Below are 23871 nucleotides of genomic sequence, written 5' to 3'. Positions count from 1 at the left end.
ATTCAAGCGACACCTTGTAGAGCACTCAAACTCCGACCTTTATTGTCTACTTCCTGTTTCAGAACCCCCTTTCACAATAAAACAGGTTATACTCAAACAGATTACACCACAAGTATGTAAATATATAAGAGGTGTTATTGACAGTCATAAACAGAAACAGTTTGTTTCCGTAAAACTGAACGTGCAGCATTTTACAACCTACTACACTGTCACTGTCTCACCCAGGAGGTGCCAGGTGGAACTATTCCAGATGTTGTCAGTTATAGTAATGGGTATAAAAACAAACAGCTGGACAGCAGAAGAACCAGAAAAACATCCTCAAAATTTTTCTGTGTTTTCCAGGTTAGACTGAAGAATGGACGGTACATCAGGTGAGATGGAGGTGGCAGCGCTCGGTCGGCCTTTCAGCGTCGGGATGCTGTACGACTGTCGCAGTGACTCGCTCGTCACTGGTAAGAATTCACATGTAAAAATTCTTTATGCATCACAAACTTTCGTTTTTTAAAGCCAGTCGACTGTAGAATAATATATATATAAGTCTGGCCTAAGTCTTCTGTTGATGACGGCAGCAGTCCAGGACTTGAGTTAATTTTCTTTAAGTTCCACAGAAGAATTGGTTACATCAGAGCTTGCCAGGCTTAATCCAAATGCAGTGCAGCCATACGTGAACTTACAGTTGTAGAAGATACGGTATATGTGACTATGAGCATGGTTTTCTGGAAACAGAAACAGGCAATTCTGTAATCAGTAGAGTCAAAAGTAACTAAGAAACAATCACAACACATCATCTACTCAACACAGAGGTATTTAACAATGTCCACAAGGGGTCACTGTAGACCATAAAGACCATCAGCTGAAGCAGCAGATGTGAGCCCAAACAGGTTCCCATCACTCCAGCCTTTCTGCCAGTAAAAGTAGCCACGCCCCTAACTCCAGTATCAGATACGTGTTATAAAATAATTCACCCGTGGCTACTTTTACTACGGACAATACCTACAACCACGATTACCGACACTAACAAGCTGATCTACAATACAATACTAATAACCAATAAAACAAAGTAATAACAAACCAACAAACACGAAAACACCAGACATTATGATACAGACTTATAGTTTGTTTTTCCTCGGTGCGCCTGCTCGCTGCTGAAGTCAAAGTAAACTTTATTGTCATCTCCGCTACATACAGTCCAGTAGATAGAGAGACGAGACGACGAGGCTCCAGTTACAGCAGTGCAAGTAAACAAACAATATATATAAGAAGAGTAAGAAAATAAATATACACTTTAGGACTCGGGGTAAAGGGATCAATAACAATTTAAAATGTATAATTTATAGTTTGATGATTTAAAGTCTCACACACAACCCGTGGAAAGGGGAGGGGGCCCTGCTGCTTCCAAATAGAGCACATTTCATTCATACTGTTGTAAATCCAAGCTCATTATGGATTAATGATTTGAATCCTGGGTTCAAAGCCATCAGGTGCTCAGTTTAGAAAAAAGAGAAAAGAAGAGGAGGAGAAACGAGCAAAAGATGCAGGTAAGCAGATGTGTGATTGGATAATGGCAGCTCATCCTGAAACAATCAGAGTCAGAATACTTTATTAATCCCTAAGCAAATTATGTGAGTTACAGTTGCTCCAAGAAGATATGGTAAAAATAGCAACAGTAACAGACTAAGCTCCAAACAATACATTATGTTACAGATTTTAATATTAATTAGTCATTGTCAGTTGTTGATTTGTCCTGTTCTCATTGTGTGACGAGTTATGATGGCTGTCTGGTAGCTGTTTGCATACTGTAACATTCACAAGAACCAGACGGTTGGGTCTCAGTTTGTCCGTTTATTAGGCACATAAGCAAGCGGGTTGCTAACTCAGGGGAGAGCGCCCTCGTGCTACACCTCTCTTCAGCCTGGCACACACACATAACACCGAACAACCAGGTCCCCCCTCCCCTTCCTCTACACCACCCTCCCTACTTCCTGCAGCACAACCAAACATGAATCTTAAAGGAACAACAACAGTGTGCAGAGATAACCAACATGTCACTGTACAATAACACTTAACCATCGTTACACTGCCCCCCCAGCAATAAGTTCCTCGTCCCCGAGGGAACGACACAGTCTCTGAGGCGGGGTGGTAGCCTACGTTCCCTCCTTGACCTCCTGAGCCCCTGAGGTGGACGCGGAGCTTCGGGGCTTTGGGGTGAAGAGTCCGAGGGAGGGGAACGCAGCCCCGGTCGGGGGCCCCTCTGAGCAGGGTCATGGACGCTCTGTACACGTCCCTCTGGAAAGGAGGGGAGGGACTGCCCTCTGTAGGGGGCCATCCGGTCTCTGTGCAGCGCTACTATCCTCCCCCTAGGAGGCAACTGCACCCTGTAAACAACTTCCCCCACTCGCTCTAGGACGCTGCAAGGCCCCACCCAGCTGCTATCCAGTTTAGGACACCGTCCCTTCCTCCTCTTTGGGCTGTAGACCCACACCAGCTCCCCAGCACGGAAGTGCCTCCCCTTAGTGGTGATGTCGTAATTCCTCTTTTGGCGCAGGCCTGCCTTCGTCAGCTGCTCTCGGGCGTAGGAATGTGCAGAATCCAGCCGGTCCTGCAGCTTCCTTGCGTAGTCCCGGCCCGGTGGTGCCTCTGGCGCGTCCGGGGGCTTCCCAAAAGCCAACTCTGCAGGAGTTCTCAGCTCTCTCCCTAACATGAGCAGGGCAGGCGTACATTGGGTGGAGTCCTGCACTGCCGACCTGTAGGCCATGAGGGTAAGAGGAAGATGGTAATCCCAGTCCCGTTGGTGTTCTGAGGTAAGGATGGCTAGCTGCTGGGCCAGCGTCCTGTTAAACCTTTCCACCAGCCCATTGCTTTGGGGGTGAAGTGGGGTGGTGCGGGTCTTCTTAATCCCAAGGCGTTCGCACATGGCAGCAAAAACCTTGGACTCAAAGTTACGCCCCTGGTCACTGTGGAGGATCTCTGCTGTTCCAAAGCGGCTGAACATCCCCTCCACTAATACATCAGCGACAGTCTCAGCCTCCTGATCTGGGACGGCGTATGCTTCCGGCCACTTGGTAAAATAGTCCATGGCCACAAGAACATAGCGGTTTCCTCTGTCTGTGCGAGGAAATGGGCCCATGACGTCCACAGCTACTCGCTCCATTGGGGCTCCTGCTGGTTGCTGCTGAAGCTGAGCCCGGGACTGGTCCTGTGGCCCTTTGTGTGAGGAACATGCATCACAGCTGCGGCAAAAGTCCTCCACATCCCTCCGCTGTTGACCCCAGTAATAGCCCTGGCGGAGGCGGCGGAGAGTCTTGGAGACCCCAAAGTGGCCGGAGCCAGTGCTCCCATGGCAGGCTTCCAGCACAGCTGACCTCAGCGACCTTGGCACCACAACCTGCCACCTCTCCTCCCCCGTGGCAGGATCCTTCCAGGTACACTCCAACACCCCCTCCTTCAGCCTGAGAGCTGCAAACTTGGCCCATAGCCCCCTGGTACAGATGGAAAACCCAGTGACCTCATCCCAAAGGGGTTGCTCCCCCTTCTCCAGCCACTGCAGGACCGGCAGCAGGTCCGTGTCTTGTTCCTGCCATGCCCTCCACTCCGCTGCATCCACCACCAGAAGAGCCCTGCAGGCGAGCTGTGCTGCTCCGTCTATTGTCGTGAGTTCCCGCTTTATTTCCTCTCGCTTCTCACAGTAACGGCAGCCAGCTGCAGCACATGGGCGGCAAGAGAGGGCGTCTGCGTTAGAATGGTGCGTCCCTGCTCTGTGCTCCACGGTGAAATTGAAGGCTTGGAGCTCCTCCAGCCAGCGAGCCACCTGTCCCTCTGGCTCCCTGAAAGACATCAGCCACTGAAGGGCAGCATGATCAGTTCTGATAACAAATGCTGTGCCGCACAGGTAGTACTTAAAGTGTCTCACCCCCGCCACCACAGCCAACAGCTCTCGTCGTGTGACACAGTAGCGCCGCTCACTCCTGTTCAGGACCCGGCTGAAGTACGCCACCACCTTCTCCCCTTTCGGCCCAACCTGCAACAACACCGCTCCCAGCCCCACATTACTTGCGTCAGTGTCCAGGACAAAAGGCAGGGTGGGGTCAGGGGGGGCAAGGACTGGGGACTCTGTCAGCGATCTGCGGAGGGTGTCGAACGCCTGCTGACAGTCCTGTGTCCAGATGAAGTCACGGTCCTTCTGCAGCAGGTGGAAGAGTGGTGCGGTTATGGAGGAAAAGCCCTTCACAAACCTCCTGTAATAAGACGCCAGTCCTAGGAAGCTTTTGAGCTGTTTCTGGTCTGCTGGTGTGGGCCACCCGGTAATGGTGTGAATTTTTTCCTCCAAAGTGCTGATGCCCTCACGACCCAGCTTGTGGCCCAGAAACTCCACCTCCCTCCTCATGAAGTGGCACTTGTCGGGATGCAGCTTCAGGCCTGCAGCCGCCACCCTCTCCAACACTTGTCTCAGGGCATCCAGGGCAGCATCAAAGGAGCCCCCGTGCACTAGAAGATCATCCAGGTAAACCAGACACCATTGCCGTGGGACGCCAGCCAGCACACTGTCCATAAGCCTCTCGAAGGTCGCAGGAGCGTTGCAAAGACCAAAGCTCAGGACTTTGAACTGCCATAGTCCCCTGTTAGTGCAGAAGGCTGTCTTCGGTCTGGATTCCGGGGACAGTGGCACCTGCCAGTAGCCACTCCGCAGGTCCAGGGTGGAGAACCAGGAGGACCCGGCTACTAAGTCGAGAGACTCATCAATCCTGGGAAGGGGGTAAGAGTCCTTCTTCGTCACTTTGTTGAGTGGTCTGTAGTCCACACAGAAACGCATCCTAGGACTTTTTTTCTTAGGCACCATCACCACCGCGGAGGCCCACGGGCTATCAGATGGCTCTATGATGCCCGCCTTCATCATTTCACACAACTCTCTGTCCGCAGCCTCCTGATGAGCCAGGGGCAGGCGGCGGGGGCGCACTTTAATAGGCTGGGCATCCCCGGTCTCAATGATGTGCTCTACCAAGTGTGTCAAGCCAACATCACTTTCTTTCAGGGCAAAAATGTCACTAAACTCTTTTAGTACCTGCCATAGACTCTCTTCCTGCTGTGGAGTCAGCCCCTCACAGTTCTTTGACCAGATACTCCTCACTGCTGAGAGCCTCTCCTCCTCCTCCGCCCGCTGTTCTGCTGGCGGGTCTGTAGGGGTCTCTGCGGTGGAGGTGGACGCCGTGGCAGATGCTGTGCAGACCGGGGGAGGAATAAGCGGCACCTTCTTCCCATCAGGGAGTACAAGGAATCCTTTGCCTAAGTCCAGTACACCACCAATGGCTCGTAAAAAATCCAGCCCAAGGATGCAGGCGTCCTGCACGTCAGCCACCCAGGCAGCATAAGACACACCGAGGTCCCCCACCTTGAACTGGAACACTCCCCTCCCTCTCATTGGGGCCAGATCACCGGTCACAGTCTTAAGTTGCACATTAGTCGGTTGCACAGCAGCTCCGGTTGGGACAACATCGGGTCGGACCAGCGTTGCATTGGACCCCGTGTCCAGCAGGGCCGTACAGGACACCCCCGCAATCGTCACTGGAACATGGCAAAAGCCGTCAACCTGGGTCCAGCCCACAGCGATGGCCGCACCGGGTGGAGGTGGTGTGGGGATGTCGTTCTCCCAGGCCCATGTACTTCCACCTACACGGGCCCGTGGGCGTTTCCCTGAACCGCTGCAAGCTTGGGGCACCACGTGTGCGTCATCAGCGCCCCCAGAGGATCCTGCAAGCATCTCCCTCTCCAACGCTAGCTCCAGGGCTGCACTGAGTGTGGCCGGCTGAGCAAGCTGAGTTTGCATACGGAGCTCTTTAGGGCTCAGGGCCTGCAGGAACTGGTCCCGAGCTAACTCCGCCTGCACTGATGGTGGCATGCTGTCATACGCCCTCCGGCAAAGGCACTCGACTTCATGGGCCAAAATGCGGAGGGGCTCACCTGGCAATCTGCGTCTGTTGTGGAACTCTGACCTCAGCAGCACTGGTTGGTTATACTGCCCGAAGCGCCTCTGAAGTGCTCCGACCAGAGCATTATAATCTCCCCTCTGCTCCTCGGTCAGCAGCAGCAGGCATGCAGCTGCATCCTCACACGGCACAAAGCCAATTGGAGAGCTTTATGTTCCTCAGACCAGCCAGCTGCAACAGCTAACAGCTCGAACTGTGCGATAAACACTTCCCATGGCGTCTTGCCGCTGAACTTAGGCGTTTTTATATTCGCTGCAGCTTGCTGGGCGCCGCCATGTTTGTTTACATCACGTGACGGCGCGCCAAGCGAGGTCGACTCCTTCCCGCCGGAATCGCGGCCGCTGTGCGAACAGTTCCCGAGCCTAGTCAAACCTGGAGAAAATCCAGCCTCGGCAGACAGCCGCAGCGCCGTTTCCCTCACTCCATGGGCGGGCGCGCGCGGACGAACCTCCCTCTCCTCCCTCTCCTCCCTCTCCTCCGTCTCCTTCTTAATCCTGCCCGGCAACATCCTCGTCTCGTAACGGCAAGCGTCGCCAGCAACAGGGTGTCGGGCGTTCTGGGGTTCTTTTTTCTTTCTTCACTTCTGACACCAATGTAACATTCACAAGAACCAGACGGTTGGGTCTCAGTTTGTCCGTTTATTCGGCACATAAGCAAGCGGGTTGCTAACTCAGGGGAGAGCGCCCTCGTGCTACACCTCTCTTCAGCCTGGCACACACACATAACACCGAACAACCAGGTCCCCCCTCCCCTTCCTCTACACCACCCTCCCTACTTCCTGCAGCACAACCAAACATGAATCTTAAAGGAACAACAACAGTGTGCAGAGATAACCAACATGTCACTGTACAATAACACTTAACCATCGTTACAATACAATGCATACTCTCTCTCTCTTCATATGTGTGTGTGTGTTTCTCTGGTGAAATTCAGTATGGTTCCGACAAAAGTTCTATGTTAACCCTCTGGGGTCCAGGGTATAATTGGCTGTTTTTGACTACTTTTAATTTTACCTCTATATTTCACCTTTAAAATATGTTTTTCTTGCCTTGTTTGGTATCATTGTTTTCAGCACAACCTCAAATATCTGAAATTTGAGTTATTTTTTCATTTTAGTATACTATATTAGCACAGTTGATCTAAACTCAGACAGGAAATTCAAAATCCGAGTAAAAAAAAGTTATATTTTTTACTGTAAAACCCACAAACATGTTTAACGAATCATTTTCATAGCTTGAAATGCAAATAGAAATTGTACATTTCTAAAAAATTATGCACAAGTTTTGCAAACAACAAAGTTATATGGTACTATTTACCTAAAAATGCAGCCAAGACCTCAGGCGTTTTTTATATAACCATTTAAATCTATTTACTGAACAATCAGCTGTGCTGCATCAAAGAAGAAGGCACACAAATTATTTGTGCCAGTCCAAAAAATGTAGTTTGTGTTCAGTATAAGACAGAGGAGAACAGCACAGGCCTAAACCCTGCAGGTCTGACAGCAGGAGGTGCATCAGTCCAGTTTTCCATGTGGGAACAGCGTTTACACTGGAATCTGCCTTTGACGGCTTTTTTAGAGCAAATATGAAATTCAGCAGTCTAACTGACACACAATACAAAACAATAACTACACAACACACTAACTACAGCCTCCAAACACGCTAAACATCACTAATGTCTCACATAGTGATACCCGCTTTCCGTTGTGGGTGTCACTCCTAAAAACTTCCCCTTCTCCCTAAACAACCAACTGGCGCGCCAGAGGGAGTCTTCGCCCAGGGCGCCAAACAGGCTAGAACCGTCACTGTCTGTTGGGACTAACTCCCTTTTGGAGCCTTGTGGCACCCAGAGGAACTGTAGTGTTTAACATTTCCAAGTTTCAGCTCCACAGGTTGCCTCGTGGTTTTAACTGCACCCAGTTGTGTTAAAGTGATCCGGACTGTTCCTTTGTCCTGCTAATTTTTTATTTTTATAATTCTCAAAGAAGGTTCAAACTGAGCCTTCAAACAGAATTAAAACCTGCTGCTTGCTCGAAGTTGTTGGATTCTAGCAGATTAGTGTTTGAAGTCCTGTGGAAACAGCCGAGGTTTTATTATTCCTGCTTCTGACTTCTATTTATGCCTTTTTGTAAAAGAAAAAACAAAACAAAAACAAGCTCTAACTAGCTGCTGTAATCAATGTGCAACTGACAGGGCCTAAAGCTAAGATAAGGATAAGAACATCTTCCCTGATCCTCATGAGTAAAGTCAGTCACTATTAAAACAAGTTGGCAGCCATGATGCAACACCTGGAAATCCGCTCCAACTCTTAGAGCGCTTTTCCATTTGGAGCTACTCAGGTTGGCTTGAGTCGACTCAGTCTTTACGATTTCATCATTAGCTGGTAATACCTGGTACCAGATACTTTTTTTGTACCAACTGCATGTCACTGATTGGCTGATCAGTGACATGCAGTCTTTTGACAGTGGCGTCACTAAATTAGTTATTAGAACGTTTCCCTCACGAAAATCCAAGCTGCCATTTTTGACATTATTACTGTCATTATCTAAAATACTGAAAACTCAGATGCAGAGCCTGAACTCTTCATCTGAAAGAACTCAGTTAATCTGGTTCATCCAGACAAACAAAATATTTGTGCTTCATTTACTTTTTTTATTTCATTTTGGTGAATAAAGAAAAAGAGATGAAAAACAAAACAAGGAAAATCATGAAATCAACAGCAAAAGTTTGACAAGTTTGCTCATAGAAACACACCGCTCTGTGTATTTATTTTAAAATTCACATTTTTTAAAATCATTTTTTAACATTTATTTTAGAATTTGATTTAATTGATGGAGTCCTGGTAGTACTTTTGTTGCTTCTTCTTTTGCAGGAATGACTCTGTGGGATCGTGATGACCTGATGAAAGATGTTGGAGAAAGACCGCAGGCCTCTAATGATTTTGAAATTGTTGCATCTGAATCAATTTCAGACAAATCTTCAGCTCTAAATGTTGATGCTTCACTGAAGGCAAGTTTCCTGGGTGGACTGGTTCAGGTTGATGGATCTGCCAAATATCTGAATGATAGTAAATCTTCCAGAAATCAGGCCAGAGTAACACTGAAGTTCAAGGCAACCACAAAGATCCAGGAGCTGTCCATGAATCATCTTGGAACAAAAAATGTGAAGCATCCATATGTTTTTGATCAAGGCTTAGCAACACATGTAGTCACAGCTATTCTTTATGGAGCACAAGCTTTCTTTGTGTTTGACCGTGAAGTTTCTGAACATGAAGATCATCAAGATGTTCAGGGCAACTTGAAGGTGATCATCAACAAGATTCCCTTACTTTCTGTAGAGGGTGAAGGTTCCCTGAAGATGGAAGAGAAGGACAAAGAAAGTGTTCATAAATTCTCCTGTAAATTTTATGGAGACTTCTGTCTTCCAAAACCACCAATAACCTTTCAAGATGCAATAACAGTCTACCAAAGCCTGCCAGGATTACTGGGAGACAAAGCTGTACCAGTGAAAGTCTGGCTGCTGCCACTGACAGCTTTGGATTCTTCTGCTGCTAAACTCGTCCGTCAGATCAGTACAGGATTAGTTCAAGAAGCACAGACAGTCCTGGAGGACTTCAGTGAGGTGGAAATGAGGAACAATGATGTACTGGGAACCAGCACTGCACAGCAGTTCCCACAGATTGGTAAAAAGCTTAAAAGTTTCAAAGAAATGTGCTCTGAGTTCAAGCTGGAATTCCAACAGACTTTGGCCAAGAAGCTTCCATCAATCCGAGGAGGAGGAGAAGAGGAAGCTGAGCTTGCAGAGATCCTGAAGAAGAGACATTCTTCACCTTTCAGCAGCAAAAGCCTGAACGAGTGGATGGACTGTAAAGAGAGAGAAATCTACACTTTAATGTCTTTTACCAGGATGATGAAAAACACCAAAATCATCTCGTCTCAAAATGATCTGTACAAGGAAAGTCTGAGTGCAGAGCATGTTGTGTGTTTTGTTTTCACCTCTCTGGGAAAGGATGAACCGTACCTCTCAGCTTTATCAAGATACTTAAAAGGAAAAACCAACCCAGACCTTCAAGATCTTCACACTCATGATGTAGAGAAGGAACAATGGTACGCCTCAAAAGAAGTAACAGCTGAAATGAGGAGAAAAGCAAAACTCTTCAGTGATTTTGCAGAGGCCAACGAGGAGAACAAGAACATGAAGTTCCTGACAGTGGGGTTAACTAATGAGACACAGGAAGGTTCCAGCATCCACCTTTATGAAGGTGGATTTACTGTCAGTGAGAACTTTGAGCCTCCTTCAAAGCCTGAAACTGTGACAGCAGCTGACATAAACCACAACAGTGTGACACTGAAGATTTCTCCACCCAGATTTGGAGCAGAGAACATCACCTCCTACTCTGTTGAGTACTGTGTCAGTGGAGAGGATGGATGGCAGCAGAAGACAGAAGCAAAGGCTGAAGAAGTCACAGTGAGAGATCTGAAGCCAAACACAGAGTATGTGTTCAGATGCAGAGCAGTGACCTCAGCAGGTGTCGGGCCGGATAATCAAGTTTCTATTAAAACAACTTCAAGTGGCAGAAACAAAGAAACATGTTTGGCAGAAAAACTGAGAGATAGAAGTGAAAAGATCAAATCTGATTCCCCCTCAGTTTACAAACTGCCTCTGACAGAAGAACACATGAACATAGATGGATGCAGGAAGTTTAACTTTGGAGAAGAAAGCACGAGGCAGAATCGTACAATAATGCTTTTTGGAGCGACTGGATCAGGAAAGTCCACTCTGATCGATGGGATGATCAACTACATTGTTGGTGTCGAGTGGGAGGACAGTTTCAGGTTTAAATTCATTAATGAGGATCAGCCAACATCACGAGCTCACAGTCAGACCTCTGAAGTCACTGTTTACAAAATCAACCACCAGGATGGATTCAAAATCCCGTTCTCTCTGACCATTATTGACACTCCAGGCTTTGGAGATACAAGAGGCATAGAAAGAGACAGAGAGATCACAGAGCAGCTACGTAATCTCTTCTCTGCTCAGCACGGTGTCACTGACATTGATGCTGTGTGTTTTGTAGCAACAGCTTCTTTAGCACGACTCACACCAACACAGAACTATGTGTTTGATTCAGTGCTCTCAATCTTTGGCAAAGATGTGGCAGAAAACATCAGGATCCTGGTGACATTCACAAACAGCCAACGTCCTCCAGTTCTAGACGCAGTAAAAGCTTCAGGTGTCCCATGTCCTAAAACAAAAGACGGGCTGCCGGTTCACTTCAAGTTCAATGATTCAGCCTTGTTTGCAGAAAACACATGTGTCAAAAAACGCACAGATGATGCTGTTGATGACAATTACAATGACGATGAAGAACAATATAATCATGATGAATATAATGCTGACATTAGCTTTAATGAGATGTTTTGGAACATGGGGACGAAAAGCATGGAGATATTTTTTGCTGCTCTGAATGTGATTCAAACTAAAAGCTTGACACTGACACAGGAGGTCCTCAGAGAAAGAAAGCAGCTCGAGGATTCAGTGGAAGATTTGCAGGAGCAGATTAAACTTGGATTAGCCAAGTTTGAAGAGTTAGAAAACACAAGACAAAAACTTCGTGAACATGGGGAAGAAATCAACAGAAATAAGAACCCTGAGTTTACAGTCGCTGTCATGAAGCCTTATAAAGCTCGTATTTCTGGTACAGGAAACTTCCTCATCAACTGTCAGCAGTGTCATGTCACCTGTTACTATCCCTCCTCCACATCCACGGATTCAGTAAAGGAAGTCTGTGAAGAAGCTGCATCACATGGATTCTGCACCGAGTGTCCAGGCAAATGTCACATTAATGTACATTTTTTACAGAAGTACAGTTGGGAGTATCAGAGAGTCAGAGAGAAACAAACAGTGAAAGAGCTGAAAGAAAAATATCCAAAAACCAACAAAGATCAGACAGTTGTTGAAGGACTGAGATCAAACCTGATGGATGAAAAGCGTCATCTGCGAAATGAGGTGAAGACACTACTGCAGAAATCTGCTGAGTGTCTGGACAGACTGAGAGAGATATCAGTGAAGCCAAACCCTCTCTCCACTGAAGAGTACATCAAGCTGCTTATTAACGGAGAAAGATCAGAGACCAAACAAGGCTGGGAGGAACGAGTTGGAGCACTGAGAAACATACAAGGAAGGGGCGTTTTGGGTTTTTTCGGACTATTTTTTAACAAGTAAATGGCCTGTATTTATATAGCGCTTTTCTAGTCCCTAAGGACTAGCACTTTACATATCCAGTCATCCACCCATTCATCCACCCATTCACACACTGGTGATGGCAGCTACATTGTAGCCACAGCCACCCTGGGGCGCACTGACAGAGGCGAGGCTGCCGGACACTGGCGCCACCGGGCCCTCTGACCACCACCAGTAGGCAACGGGTGAAGTGTCTTGCCCAAGGACACAACGACCGAGACTGTCCAAGCCGGGGCTCGAACCGGCAACCTTCCGATTACAAGGCAAACTCCCAACTCTTGAGCCACGATCGCCCTGTTTTATGTCACATTATGTCAGATAGTTTCAGCTCTGCATGAACACTGAACCCTGCATGTGCTGAAATAGGAAAGTGAACTAATACAAATTCAGCTGTTCTCCTAAAATAGTAAAACATACTGACAGCACAAACATGAGAGTTTGGATCAAATTCCTTCACAATAAGAGTCTGTGATTTTCCCAAGTAGATTTCCACAAACACAATTAATTCGTCCTAAAGTTAAAAAAAGATCAAATATAAACACTACAAAGTTTAAGAATAGTGAAAGAGTATAAAGAGTTATTTACAGCGCTGTATATTTTCTTAGCAGTGGGCAAAAAAGAGATGATGGAAAATGAAAAGTATGGACAGAAAATTACATTTGCAAATGTTTACATGATAAAACATATCTACAGTAAGCAATAGGGCTCGGTATCGTCACTGATTTCTAGTATCGATTTGATTCGCTTTGAAGCGGGGAAATTTTGCCTCAGACAGTGAGAAATATTATAATTCAGATCATGCATCAGTACATTTCCATATTTTTATGTCTATAAAAAGGAAGCTGACACTTGCGAGAGTTTATCAAAGGTGTGAGCATCACAGCAGAGGCCTTTGTGTCAAAGTAGTTGAGGATAAAACCCAGAAAAACATGAAGGTGATTTTCCTGGCCTGGGATTTTATAAAAATATTCTGCAGTAGATCGAAAACAAAAGAAAACCATTAATCAACATATGAACATTACCTGATGCTGCTGAAGTGAAGCAGAGCAAGGTTACAGAGGTTTTTATTAGAGACACAGCGGAGAGTTTTCTCTTCGGAAGTAAGTAAAAGGAAAAAAAGCGTCCGACAGCCTGTAAACAACGGTAGACTTGTGCGTAACAAGCAAGCAAATAATGAAGAAAAGAGATTTTTAGACGGGAAACTGTTCTTGAAGTAGAGAGAGAGCTGTGCATGAAGTGTGATTTTATTTCGTGGCAAAACAATAAAAGTCAGAGTGAATTCATGACGATGTTTATGTGAAGCGTAGTTTGGATCTTCTTTTGCTGCTGGTTCGGTCAATATTGTTTGGAGAGACATCAAACTAACAGCTTTAGAATCAGCACATAAAGGGCGTGAACACAAAGCTTGGACCCGCCGACAGATCAGTCAGCGAGCTGTCGGCTTTCAGCCCGACCGTGTCCGTGCCGTCAGTGAGAAAGTCACATCTCACTGACTCTGATCCGCGGTCCGAGCTTTGTGTTTATGTCTTTGTGCAGAAGCCGTGTTCCTGCTCTCATTTACTGTTTCAGCTGTTTGGGGTTTGTTGAAATTTTGTGAGGTTTCACCAGAGATTCTGGCGTTTCGCGCAAAATAAATTTATATTAAAAAATCGATTCAGAATTTTAAAGAATCGATTTCACGTTATCCAAGCCAGAATCTATTTTAATCGATAAATCGATAATCAAAACCCAGCCCTAGTAAGCAAAGACCTGCTGCGTAAGTGTAATAAAATCTGTTTTTGTGAGCATGTCTTTATTGTTTTAATTTTATTCTCTTACCTACAAGTTTCTGTCTGTTGCATTAATATATTTTCTGTTCTGTGTGAAAAACATTAAGCTGATTTCAAACAATAAAAAGTCAGAGTTGTTTTATTTGATTTCTATAGTTGAGTTTTTCCTTCTGACGTTTCAGTCGTCACAGCTGCAGCATGATCCAATGTTTCTCTGACTGTGGGGCAGGAAGGTGCATCTGATATCTGGAACTAATTTAAGTCATTATGATATTATTTTTTTTGGAGGGGGGGGGTTCAGTACTAATAGTAAAATTCTACATGTTTTTTATGTTCAACAACTGATAAAAATTTGTGGTGTGAACTTTTTTCAAATACTGTGACATGGCAGAAAAATCCCCGAGGATCACAGAAATAGGTGCAGAGTTTATCATCCACACAAGATCAGCTGATCTGTCTGAGAACCTGGAGGATAAAGTTTTACAAAGTCCTGCAAAGGTTTCACTTTTAGAGCTGCAGGTTCTACAGCTGTGATCACTGTGCAGTGCATGCTGGTCAACTGTATCTGTGGTCACAGGAATGTAGTCAGTGATGGCCTGAAAGATGAAACTGGCTGCAGTTTGTGGATTGCACTGAAACCACAACCTCACAGCATGATGGGATGATGACAGAGCCGGCCTGATGTCATCAGATGCTGCATTTAAAAATTATGATCAGCTGATTTAATGCTGTGAACAGTTATTACCTTGGAAGAAGTATTGTTGTTTCTCAAGGAAATAAAAAAGAGCTCATAAACTGTGCACATCATTGTTAAATATACTGGTAGTGTGGTAACATTGGACTTCTGATTTATTACTGATTTAGTAACACAATCTTATATTTAACATTTTATTACATCATCATAAACAGCTGCAGATTAACAGTGATGGGAATAACGGCGTTTTTCAGTAACGAGTAATCTAACTAATTTCTATTAATATCGTTACAACGCCGTTAGAGTTACTAAGAAGAAATGCGGTCGCATTACTATTTTTCAGCAAACAGACGGTTGAAGCTGTGTTCAGCTTACCGCACCTTATATCAGTTGCGCGGAAGTAGCTGTAAGTAGGGCTGCTCAATTAATCGAATTTTAATCACGATTACGATCCTGGCTTTCAACGAATGTGAGTGAAGTTGGCCCCCCCACCTTCTTCAAATCAAACAAAAGTGGTATCAAACGTTTGTGCTGCTAAAATTGTCGTTTGTGCTGCTTCTGTTTTAAAGATATTAATGAAAATGTAAAGGTCAAAAGGTCAACCAGCCCCCCCACATTACCCAAATCAAACAAAATTGATGTCAAACGTTTGTGCTGGTTTGTGCTGCTAAAATTTTTGTTTGTGCCACTATTATTTTAAAGATATTAACAAAAATTTCTATTCAATTCAATTCAATTCAATTTTATTTATATAGCGCCAAATCACAACAAAAGTCGCCTCAAGGCGCTTCATAGATACAGAGAAAAACCCAACAATCATATGACCCCCTATGAGCAGCACTTTGGCGACAGTGGGAAGGAAAAACTCCCTTTTAACAGGAAGAAACCTCTGGCAGAGCCAGGCTCAGGGAGGGGCGGGGCCATCTGCTGCGACCGGTTGGGGTGAGAGAAGGAAGACAGGATAAAGACATGCTGTGGAAGAGAGACAGAGGTTAATAACAGATATGATTCAATGCAGAGAGGTCTGTTAATACATAGTGAGTGAGAAAGGTGACTGGAAAGGAAAAACTCAATGCATCATGGGAATCCCCGGCAGCCTACGTCTATTGCAGCATAACTAAGGGAGGATTCAGGGTCACCTGGTCCAGCCCTAACTATATGCTTTAGCAAAAAGGAAAGTTTGAAGCCTGATCTTAAAAGTAGAGATAGTGTCTGTCTCCCGAATCCAAACTGGAAGCTGGTTCCACAGAAGAGGGGCCTGAAAACTGAAGGCTCTGCCTCCCATTCTACTTTTAAATACTCTAGGAACAACAAGTAATTTCTAGAGGTCAACCAGCCACCCATATTAATGGAATCAAACAAAATTGATGTCAAACGTTTGTGCTGCAAAAATTTTTGTTTGTGCTGCTAACATTTTAAAATTTTTAATAAAATAACGTCTTGATGCATGCTTAATCATCCAGGTAAGTAAATCCCAAAAGGTTGATTCTGTTTATCTGGACATTTTCAGTTGGAGAAACGTTTAGTTGATTGACACCCATTTTGTTTGATTTAATTAATGTGGGGGGGCTGGTTGACCTCTGATGACCTCTAGAAATTTTTATTAATATCTTTAAAATGAAAGCAGCACAAACGAAAATTTTTGCAGCACAAACGTTTGATACCACTTTTGTTTGATTTGAAGAAGGTGGGGGGGCCAACTTCACTCACATTTTCAACGATCATTAAAAATGACTGAGCCGATCATTAGCCCCTCCCTCGTGCTTTACTCTCGCGCTGCTCCGTGTGGCAAATCGAGCGCACCTCTCTGCATTTCAAACACGTGTCACAACAATTAAGAGCAGGGGTCTCCAACCTTTTTTGCGCCACGGACCGGTTTATGCCCGACAATATTTTCATGGACCGGCCTTTAAGGTGTCGCGGATAAATACAACAAAATAAAACTAGTACCGGTACCGAAAAAAAGAAGATTTATTCATAACACACGTGAAAAGACCAAGGAAAACCGAGTAAACGATCAAAACGATAACAAAATAACACTGAAAACCGATAAAAACCCTGAAAACCAGACATTTCACACCTGAGCCTCAACTCTCGCGGCCCGGTACCAAACGACTCACGGACCGGTACTGGTCCGAGGCCCGGGGGTTGGGGACCGCTGATTAAGAGGACCCGAGGGAAGCTGGGAAAGCTCAGCAGAAGTTATTTGGAGAGGAGAGTGACTGCTGTTGGTTGAAAAGAGAGGTAAAAAAACTTCAGTGGTGTGGAAACATTATAGGTTGGCGGAGTCAGACGTGGATCAAGTGGACACAGTGTGTAAACTTTGCTACAGTGTTGTAGCTGCGCCACAGAGCAACACTGCAAAGTTCACTAAACACAGATGTTTACATTTTTCATTGATTTGTTATATTGCAAACATTTGCACTGTTATCAGTGTTTGCACTATTTTATATTATTTTTGACAATCTTTAAAGTCATTATTCAACACATTGTTATTGTTAAATAAATACAGTATCGTCAAATAATCGAGATCTCAATTTCAGTGAAAATAATCATGATTATCATTTTTGCCATAATCAAGCAGCCCCAGCTGTAAGTAATGTGAACGCTACAGCTTGTGTGTTCCCCTTTGGGGCAGCTCCGGACCCCGGGTGTCCCAGAGTACCACTGGGTCGCATTTCACAGGCAGCGCATCAGGGTTGGCTCCCGCGCCCCGTACACCCACGTTTCCCTCCCTGAATGCCACTCCCGTTTCAATTTTTCTCCTAGTTTCAGGCAGGCTCTATCACGTTCATCCATGGGAGGCCACTGTTAATAACCCTTGTGCTCCCCTTCGGGGCAGCCCCAGACCCCAGGGGTCCCAAAGTACCCCACCCTCAGTAGAGACAGGTGAATGAAAATAAAAAAAACAGAACGATCATTTGGGGTCGAAGAGTGCCCCAGAGCGATTCTAATGGGTTCGTCAGGGGATCGGGAAAGAAAACGTAGCACTTGGGGGCCATGCACAGCAGCTGCTGCGGCAGCGTGGGGGTCATTGATACCCCAAGTACATGAAAATGAAGCATAATCACAATAACAAGAAGAAGAAGAAGAAGACAACACACAGACACTTCTGAGTTTTATTTTATTTTATTTGAAATTACACTCACGATACAACTGAGGCAATCTGGAAGGCCATACCATTTAGGGACATGCGCAATAGGGGGGGTGCGTTTTTAAAACGCCCCCCCCCGGGTCACAGTGGGATGGAACGTAAAAACGCGCAGCACACCAGGTGATCTATTTACAGAGGTGAGGGGGAAGCCGGGCTCCGGGGGTCCACACACAAAGGGAAAAGACGCTGAAAGTCCACACGCACTCCGTCCACTCCTCACGCTCCTCTCCACACTCCACAGAAAACACGATGACGTACGCCACTCCTCGCACACTCAATCACTCAGGAAACACAGGGGTTGGTCCAGCGAATGTGGGTCGGCAACGGTCCAGCGACGAGAAACAGAGCTGCCGTCTAATAAAGGAGCTGGAACACTCTCGTAACGAGCCACAGGTGCGTGATGGCGACCAGGTGCGTGGACCAAGGGCAGAAGCCCACAGGTGAGCTCCGCCCTGGCAGAGGGAGGAGGGAAAGAGAGGAAGGGAGAGAGCAGGAACAAAATGAAAAACATATGTAGCCATACTGAGCCGACCAGGTAGGCACAGGGACCCTGACACCAAGACTCGCAGACACTCGTGTTGTCTCTGGCTGGGGTGATTGGTCTTGCACCCGTTGCATGCTTCGGTGCAGTACTCGTTGATCACTAGGTTGAGTAGGTGATACACCTACGCAGTTTTCACGGTATCGACGAGTAAAGAAGACGCCCAACCGTCAAGCTCAGCGTCTTGCCGCTCGCCCGCCGCTGTCACACTCCGCATCAGACAGTATCTCTCCCTCTTCCGAGGAACTGTCCTCGTCGCGACGCAGGGGTGCAGAGTCCATCTTTTTCTTTTTATCTCCCTCGGTATTGAGCGAGGGAGGTTTTGACAAAAAAAAAGTTTCAGAACAAACGAGACAATCGCCTTCTATTGAAAATACTAGAAAGGGGGGCTTATTTTTTTATTGTTGTTTTATAGCGACTTCATAGAACAGTTACAGCATAGGCAAACATTCAGTGAGTGAGTAAGTAAGTAAGTAAGTACATAGACTGCATTGGAACTAGAAATCCTAGAAAACAAGTGAAATGAAACTCAGCCTTCATAGTGTAACAAGGAGAAACGGGGTGGGTTTAGCTAAGCGAACATTGCCAGTGTACAATTTAACCGAGAATATCCAAGGTTGTACAAAAGTTAAATTGTTATAGCGGTCGTGTTGTTAAGCTTTGGGCATCTGCAGAGACATGTTTCTTTTATTTAAAACAACCGTAAACCAGCTTGTATCGCAGGTCCCGTGGTTTTTCATGTATTCCCGCTTACATACAGCTAATTTTGATTTTTTCGAATTGGTGATATGTTGTGGGGAACAAAGACCAAACGGCTTAATTTATTAAAACGAGGAGAAAACGATCACCTCTTCACTGGGGTGAATAATTGGGCCGCTACGGCGTGGATGTACAAGAATAAATCAGTTTACACATCATATTCATATTCCTATTAACCCTCATGCTGTACAGCAGCGCTCCCCAACCTTTGTTGCGCCACAGACCGGTTTATGTCAGACACGTAGCCTTTAAGGTGTCGCGGATGAATACAACCACATAAAATGATCCGACCAAGACAAAAACTGTGGTATTTTGTAAATATAATAATAAACGTGTATGTACTGTGTAATTGTGTAACTTTAGTAGCAGCGTCCTCCTGAAAATGCGCCAACATTGAGTAACATCCTCCTCTCTGCCGCTTAATGCGCCCTGGTCGCTATGGTAATGTGTACATATTTCTTTCAAAATAAGACACACAGCTACAACAAGGGAAAGACCCAGGGAAACAGAGTTAACGATAAAACCCCTGAAAACCATAAATTTCAACTCTCGTGGCCCGGTACCAAACGACTGCTGTACAGAACCTGTGATGTCCAGACGGTGTTCCTCTGGTGTTCTGCTGTGAAAACTTTTGGGTTTAGGGATTAACATAGTTGCCATGGTTTCCTTTCTTCTCTTATTTGTTGTGTGTGATCAGGACAATTCTGGAGAAGATGGGCCTGCAGGGGAAAGTCACCCCCTTGCAGGCCAGAAGACATGAGATAACTTTAAAGAATACAAAATACGTATGTGTGTTATCAAGAAGATAATTCTTAAGAACACAAGTTATTAAATGTGCAACTACTAAGAGTTGTTGTGGTGTTTTTATTTGCCTGCTATCATTTTTGGTTTCCTCGGCCTTTAGGATTGCAAGTATCCAGGCTCAGGAGAGGGGGTCAGTGGGAAGCCCACTGCTGCTACTTGGCCCTGGTTTGCCCTCATGGATGAGGTGATAGGACAGATGCCTCCCATTAAGCCTCCTGTCCTAATGTCCTCTCTCCCTGAGGACACCCCAGGGCCAAGCACAGCAGTGGGTGACCAAAACGACAGCGATGACGAAGCGGCTCAGCCACCTACGACAGGGAGGAAAAGGAAAAGAGATGATGAGCAGCTAGAGCTCATCAGAGAGGACATGAGGCAGCAAAGAGAGGCTGAGGAGAGGAGAGCAGGGAGAGGATGGACAAACTGTTCACTTCTAGAAAGATTAGTTCCAAAATGAGTTATGTACTGAGAAATTTATTTATTTGAATATATTTGTTACATTGTTATGTGTGTTGCATTAGTTTAAAGGTTTTATGTTATTAATAAATTGATTCAAACAAACAGTAATTGTCACTGAACTCAATTTGATTTACAGACATTTTTAACATGTATGAACACAACGCTAACTTGGAACAATATTACATGAATATTTATTTGATAGCAATAAAGTAAATAACAATAACAATTAAACAAGAGTATTTCAAATACACAGTGTGTAAAGATGAAAAAACAATATTTTCAGTTGTTCACACAGGATTAACCTGAGTGACCTGTTCCTGGATGGTTTCTTTTACAACTGTAATAGATTACAGGAAGTCTCTGGCTGTGTTGCTGAATCTGCCCGAGCAAGATCAGACGTGGATGGGGTGCTGCAACTGAGACCTGCGGTTTGTCTTTTCTGGTCGGCGAGTGAAGAATCACACAGGGGTCTGCAAAGAGCTTCAGGATGTTTCCTCTCACTGTCCACTGCATCGTCCATCCACAGGGTTTGCAGGGCCGGCTCACTCGTGGCTGCCACTAAGATGTTTTCAGAAATATGAAAACAGATGGTGGATGCTATATTATTAGTATAATACTTGTAACTCTGTGGCAGACAACATTTTAATAAAGTGCTATGTAAAAAGAAAAAAAGATTAGATTCTATAAGTTTCAAAGACCTTTGGTTTATATATTTTATATAATACAGTACATGTGTAAGAATGACCGATGTTGTGCCAAAAAATGACCGTCTGCCAAAAACTGATTGCACTTGTTGGTCTATAATACATGAAACATATGTCAAATGTATCCCTCGTGAATGATATCAAGTCACCTTGAGCCACAAACAACATTCCTGTAACAAGGTAGAAGCTGAAATCAACTTTTGGCAGAGACTTTTAAATATCCTTTATTTATCCGGTTCAAAAAAAAAAAAAAGTTGAAAATTTATTTTTTTTTATGAGTAATCTGCCAAAGAGGACAGCAGACAGCGCAACAAATATATCAACAGTTCTGTAAACATACTTTAAGTGGACAAAAAGGATCAGATTGGTTATAATGTAGGTACAATAACACAGAGTTACAAAGACACTTGAAAAACAGGTAATTTTAAAATTATATAACCCCTTTGTAAACCCTGTTCACCGAAGTCTATTTACCAACATATATTATACATATTATACACAGAAACATTGTAAATCAGTTTTTGGCAGGCGAACACCTTTTGGATTCAATTATCTGTGTAATTAGCTGAGTAATTCCCAAATGAATAGAATGGAATAGAATGCCTTTATTGTCACTATACAGTTGTACAGTGAGATACAGAGCATCTCCTACTCAGTGTAAACATGCTGGGGGGGGGGGGGGGGGGGTACAGTTCTGCAGCGCTATGTACATATGGACAGTATTAACAAAGGGAAAAACTAATATATATATATATATATATATATATAAATAAAATGTACAATATACAAGCCGTAAGTAATATGTAATAAATAGTGTTGTGTATATACAGTTGAGTTATTGCACATAGAATTGGTATTGCACAGTGGTGGTCCATAGAGAAAGTGGGAAGTGGGGGGCTGTGTTATCTGTGCATGTGTGAGTTCAGGGTGGTTATCGCTTTGGGGAAGAAACTGTTTTTGAGTCTGTGGGTTTTTGTGTTGATGCACCTGTAGCGCTTCCCTGAGGGAAGCAGGCTGAACATGTTGAAGCCAGGGTGGGAGCTGTCCTTGATGATGTTTGCTGCTCTGGTGAGGCAGCAGGAGGAATAAATGTCCATCAGGGAGGGGAGAGGGCAGCCGATGATCTTTTGTGCTGTCTTGACCACACTCTGAAGCCTCACTCTATCTGCTTTGGTGCAGCTGCCGTACCATACCGTGATGCAGTAGGTTAGCAGGCTCTCAATGGACGAGCGGTAGAAGGTCAGCAGCAGGTTTGAGTTCAGCTTGTACTTCCTGAGGACTCTCAGGAAGTGCAGCCGCTGTTGGGCCTTCTTGATGACCGCTGAGATGTTTCATGTCCAGGAGATGTCAGCAGAGATGAGGACACCAAGGAACCGGAAAGTGTGGACCCTCTCCACACACTCCCCGTTGATGTAGAGGGGGCCAAGTCGGTGCTGTGTCTCCTGAAGTCAACAATGAGCTCTTTGGTTTTCTTAGTGTTCAGTGCCAGGTTGTTTTCTGAACACCATGCTGCCAGCTTCAGGACTTCCTCTCTGTACTCTGCCTCGTCTCCCTTCGAGATGAGTCCGACTACCGTGGTGTCATCAGCAAACTTCATGATGAGAGTGTTGTTGTGGGTCGAACTGCAGTCGTGGGTGTAGAGAGAATACAGGAGGGGGCTCAGTGTGCGAGTGGAGGAGAGATGAGGGCCGAGTCTTACAGTCTGGGGCCGGTTTGTGAGGAAATCCTTTATCCAGGCACATGTGAGAGGAGGGAGGCCAAGAGTGGCCAGTTTGGTGATGAGGCTGTCCGGGATGATTGTATTAAAGGCTGAGCAGTAGTCCACAAAGAGCATTCGGACGTAGCTTTGCCGCTGCTCTAGGTGACTCAGCACAGCGTGGAGGGCTGTGGCGATGGCGTCTTCTGTGGATCTGTTTGCACGGTATGCAAACTGGTGGGGGTCGAATTCTGGGGGGAGGTAATCCTTGATGTGCTGAAGGACTAGTCTCTCAAAGCATTTCATGATTACCGGTGTGAGGGCCACAGGGCGGTAATCATTCAGGCTGGAGATGGGAGACTTCTTCGGCATGATTGTGGCTGATTTTAGACAGGATGGGATGGCTGCCTCATCCAGTGAGAGGTTGAAGAGTCTGGTGAAGATGAGGGTGAGCTGGTGTGCGCATGCTCTTAGTACCTTGCCAGGTACTCCATCTGGACCGGCCGCCTTCCTGGGGTTCACTGCTAGGAGCACAGGTCTGACATCGTGCTCTGTTACAGTGAGTGGAGCGGTGCAGGAACCAGGTGAGGATGAGGATGGGAGCAGGGCTGGAGCAGATGAGTGTTGCTGTTGTGGTGTTTCAAAGCGGGCGAAGAAGCTGTTTATTTCTTCTGCCAGCTGCCCACTCGGGTTTTCTGTTTTCGCAGTGCTGCCTCTGTGGTTGATGATGGCTTGCATTCCCTGCCACACCTCTCGTGTGTTGTTGCTGGACAGGTGGGACTCGATGTTCCTTTTGTGGTCTGACTTGGCTTTTTTAATCCCCCTTTTCAGGTCAGCTCGAGCAGCCCTGTACAGAGCTCTGTAAATGCGTGTAGATTAAAGGAAATTATTTTACCTGGACATGATTGTCTCTGATGAGCCTCAGGTACAAAACATGCGGTTGACGATGATAAGGTTTTTCTAGCTCCTCGAGAATTACAAATGTACAAAAAGACGGAGCGACATTTCTGGGTCCATTTTAAAGTTTTCACGCTGTGGTGCTAGTGACTGGAAAAACACGGAAGTAAGGGC

At 45.5% G+C, this 23871-nt stretch overlaps 1 protein-coding gene across 1 annotated transcript; it reads left to right on the top strand.

The window, feature by feature from the left end:
• Positions 1-355: 355 nt before the first annotated feature.
• Positions 356-12205, top strand: LOC146612765 (uncharacterized). Its single transcript, XM_085377616.1, has 2 exons — positions 356-452; positions 8853-12205. The coding sequence occupies exons 1-2, from the start codon at positions 356-358 to the stop codon at positions 12203-12205; spliced, it is 3450 nt and encodes a 1149-aa protein (XP_085233742.1).
• The last annotated feature ends 11666 nt before the right edge of the window (positions 12206-23871 follow it).

Source organism: Diplotaxodon limnothrissa, linkage group LG18 (assembly GCF_057381915.1).
Source record: "Diplotaxodon limnothrissa isolate DT_005_m linkage group LG18, D_limnothrissa_male_GT1.1, whole genome shotgun sequence".
NCBI lineage: Eukaryota > Metazoa > Chordata > Actinopteri > Cichliformes > Cichlidae > Diplotaxodon > Diplotaxodon limnothrissa.
Note: the sequence above shows the minus strand (reverse complement) of the source record. Positions and strands in the feature narration are given on the sequence as shown.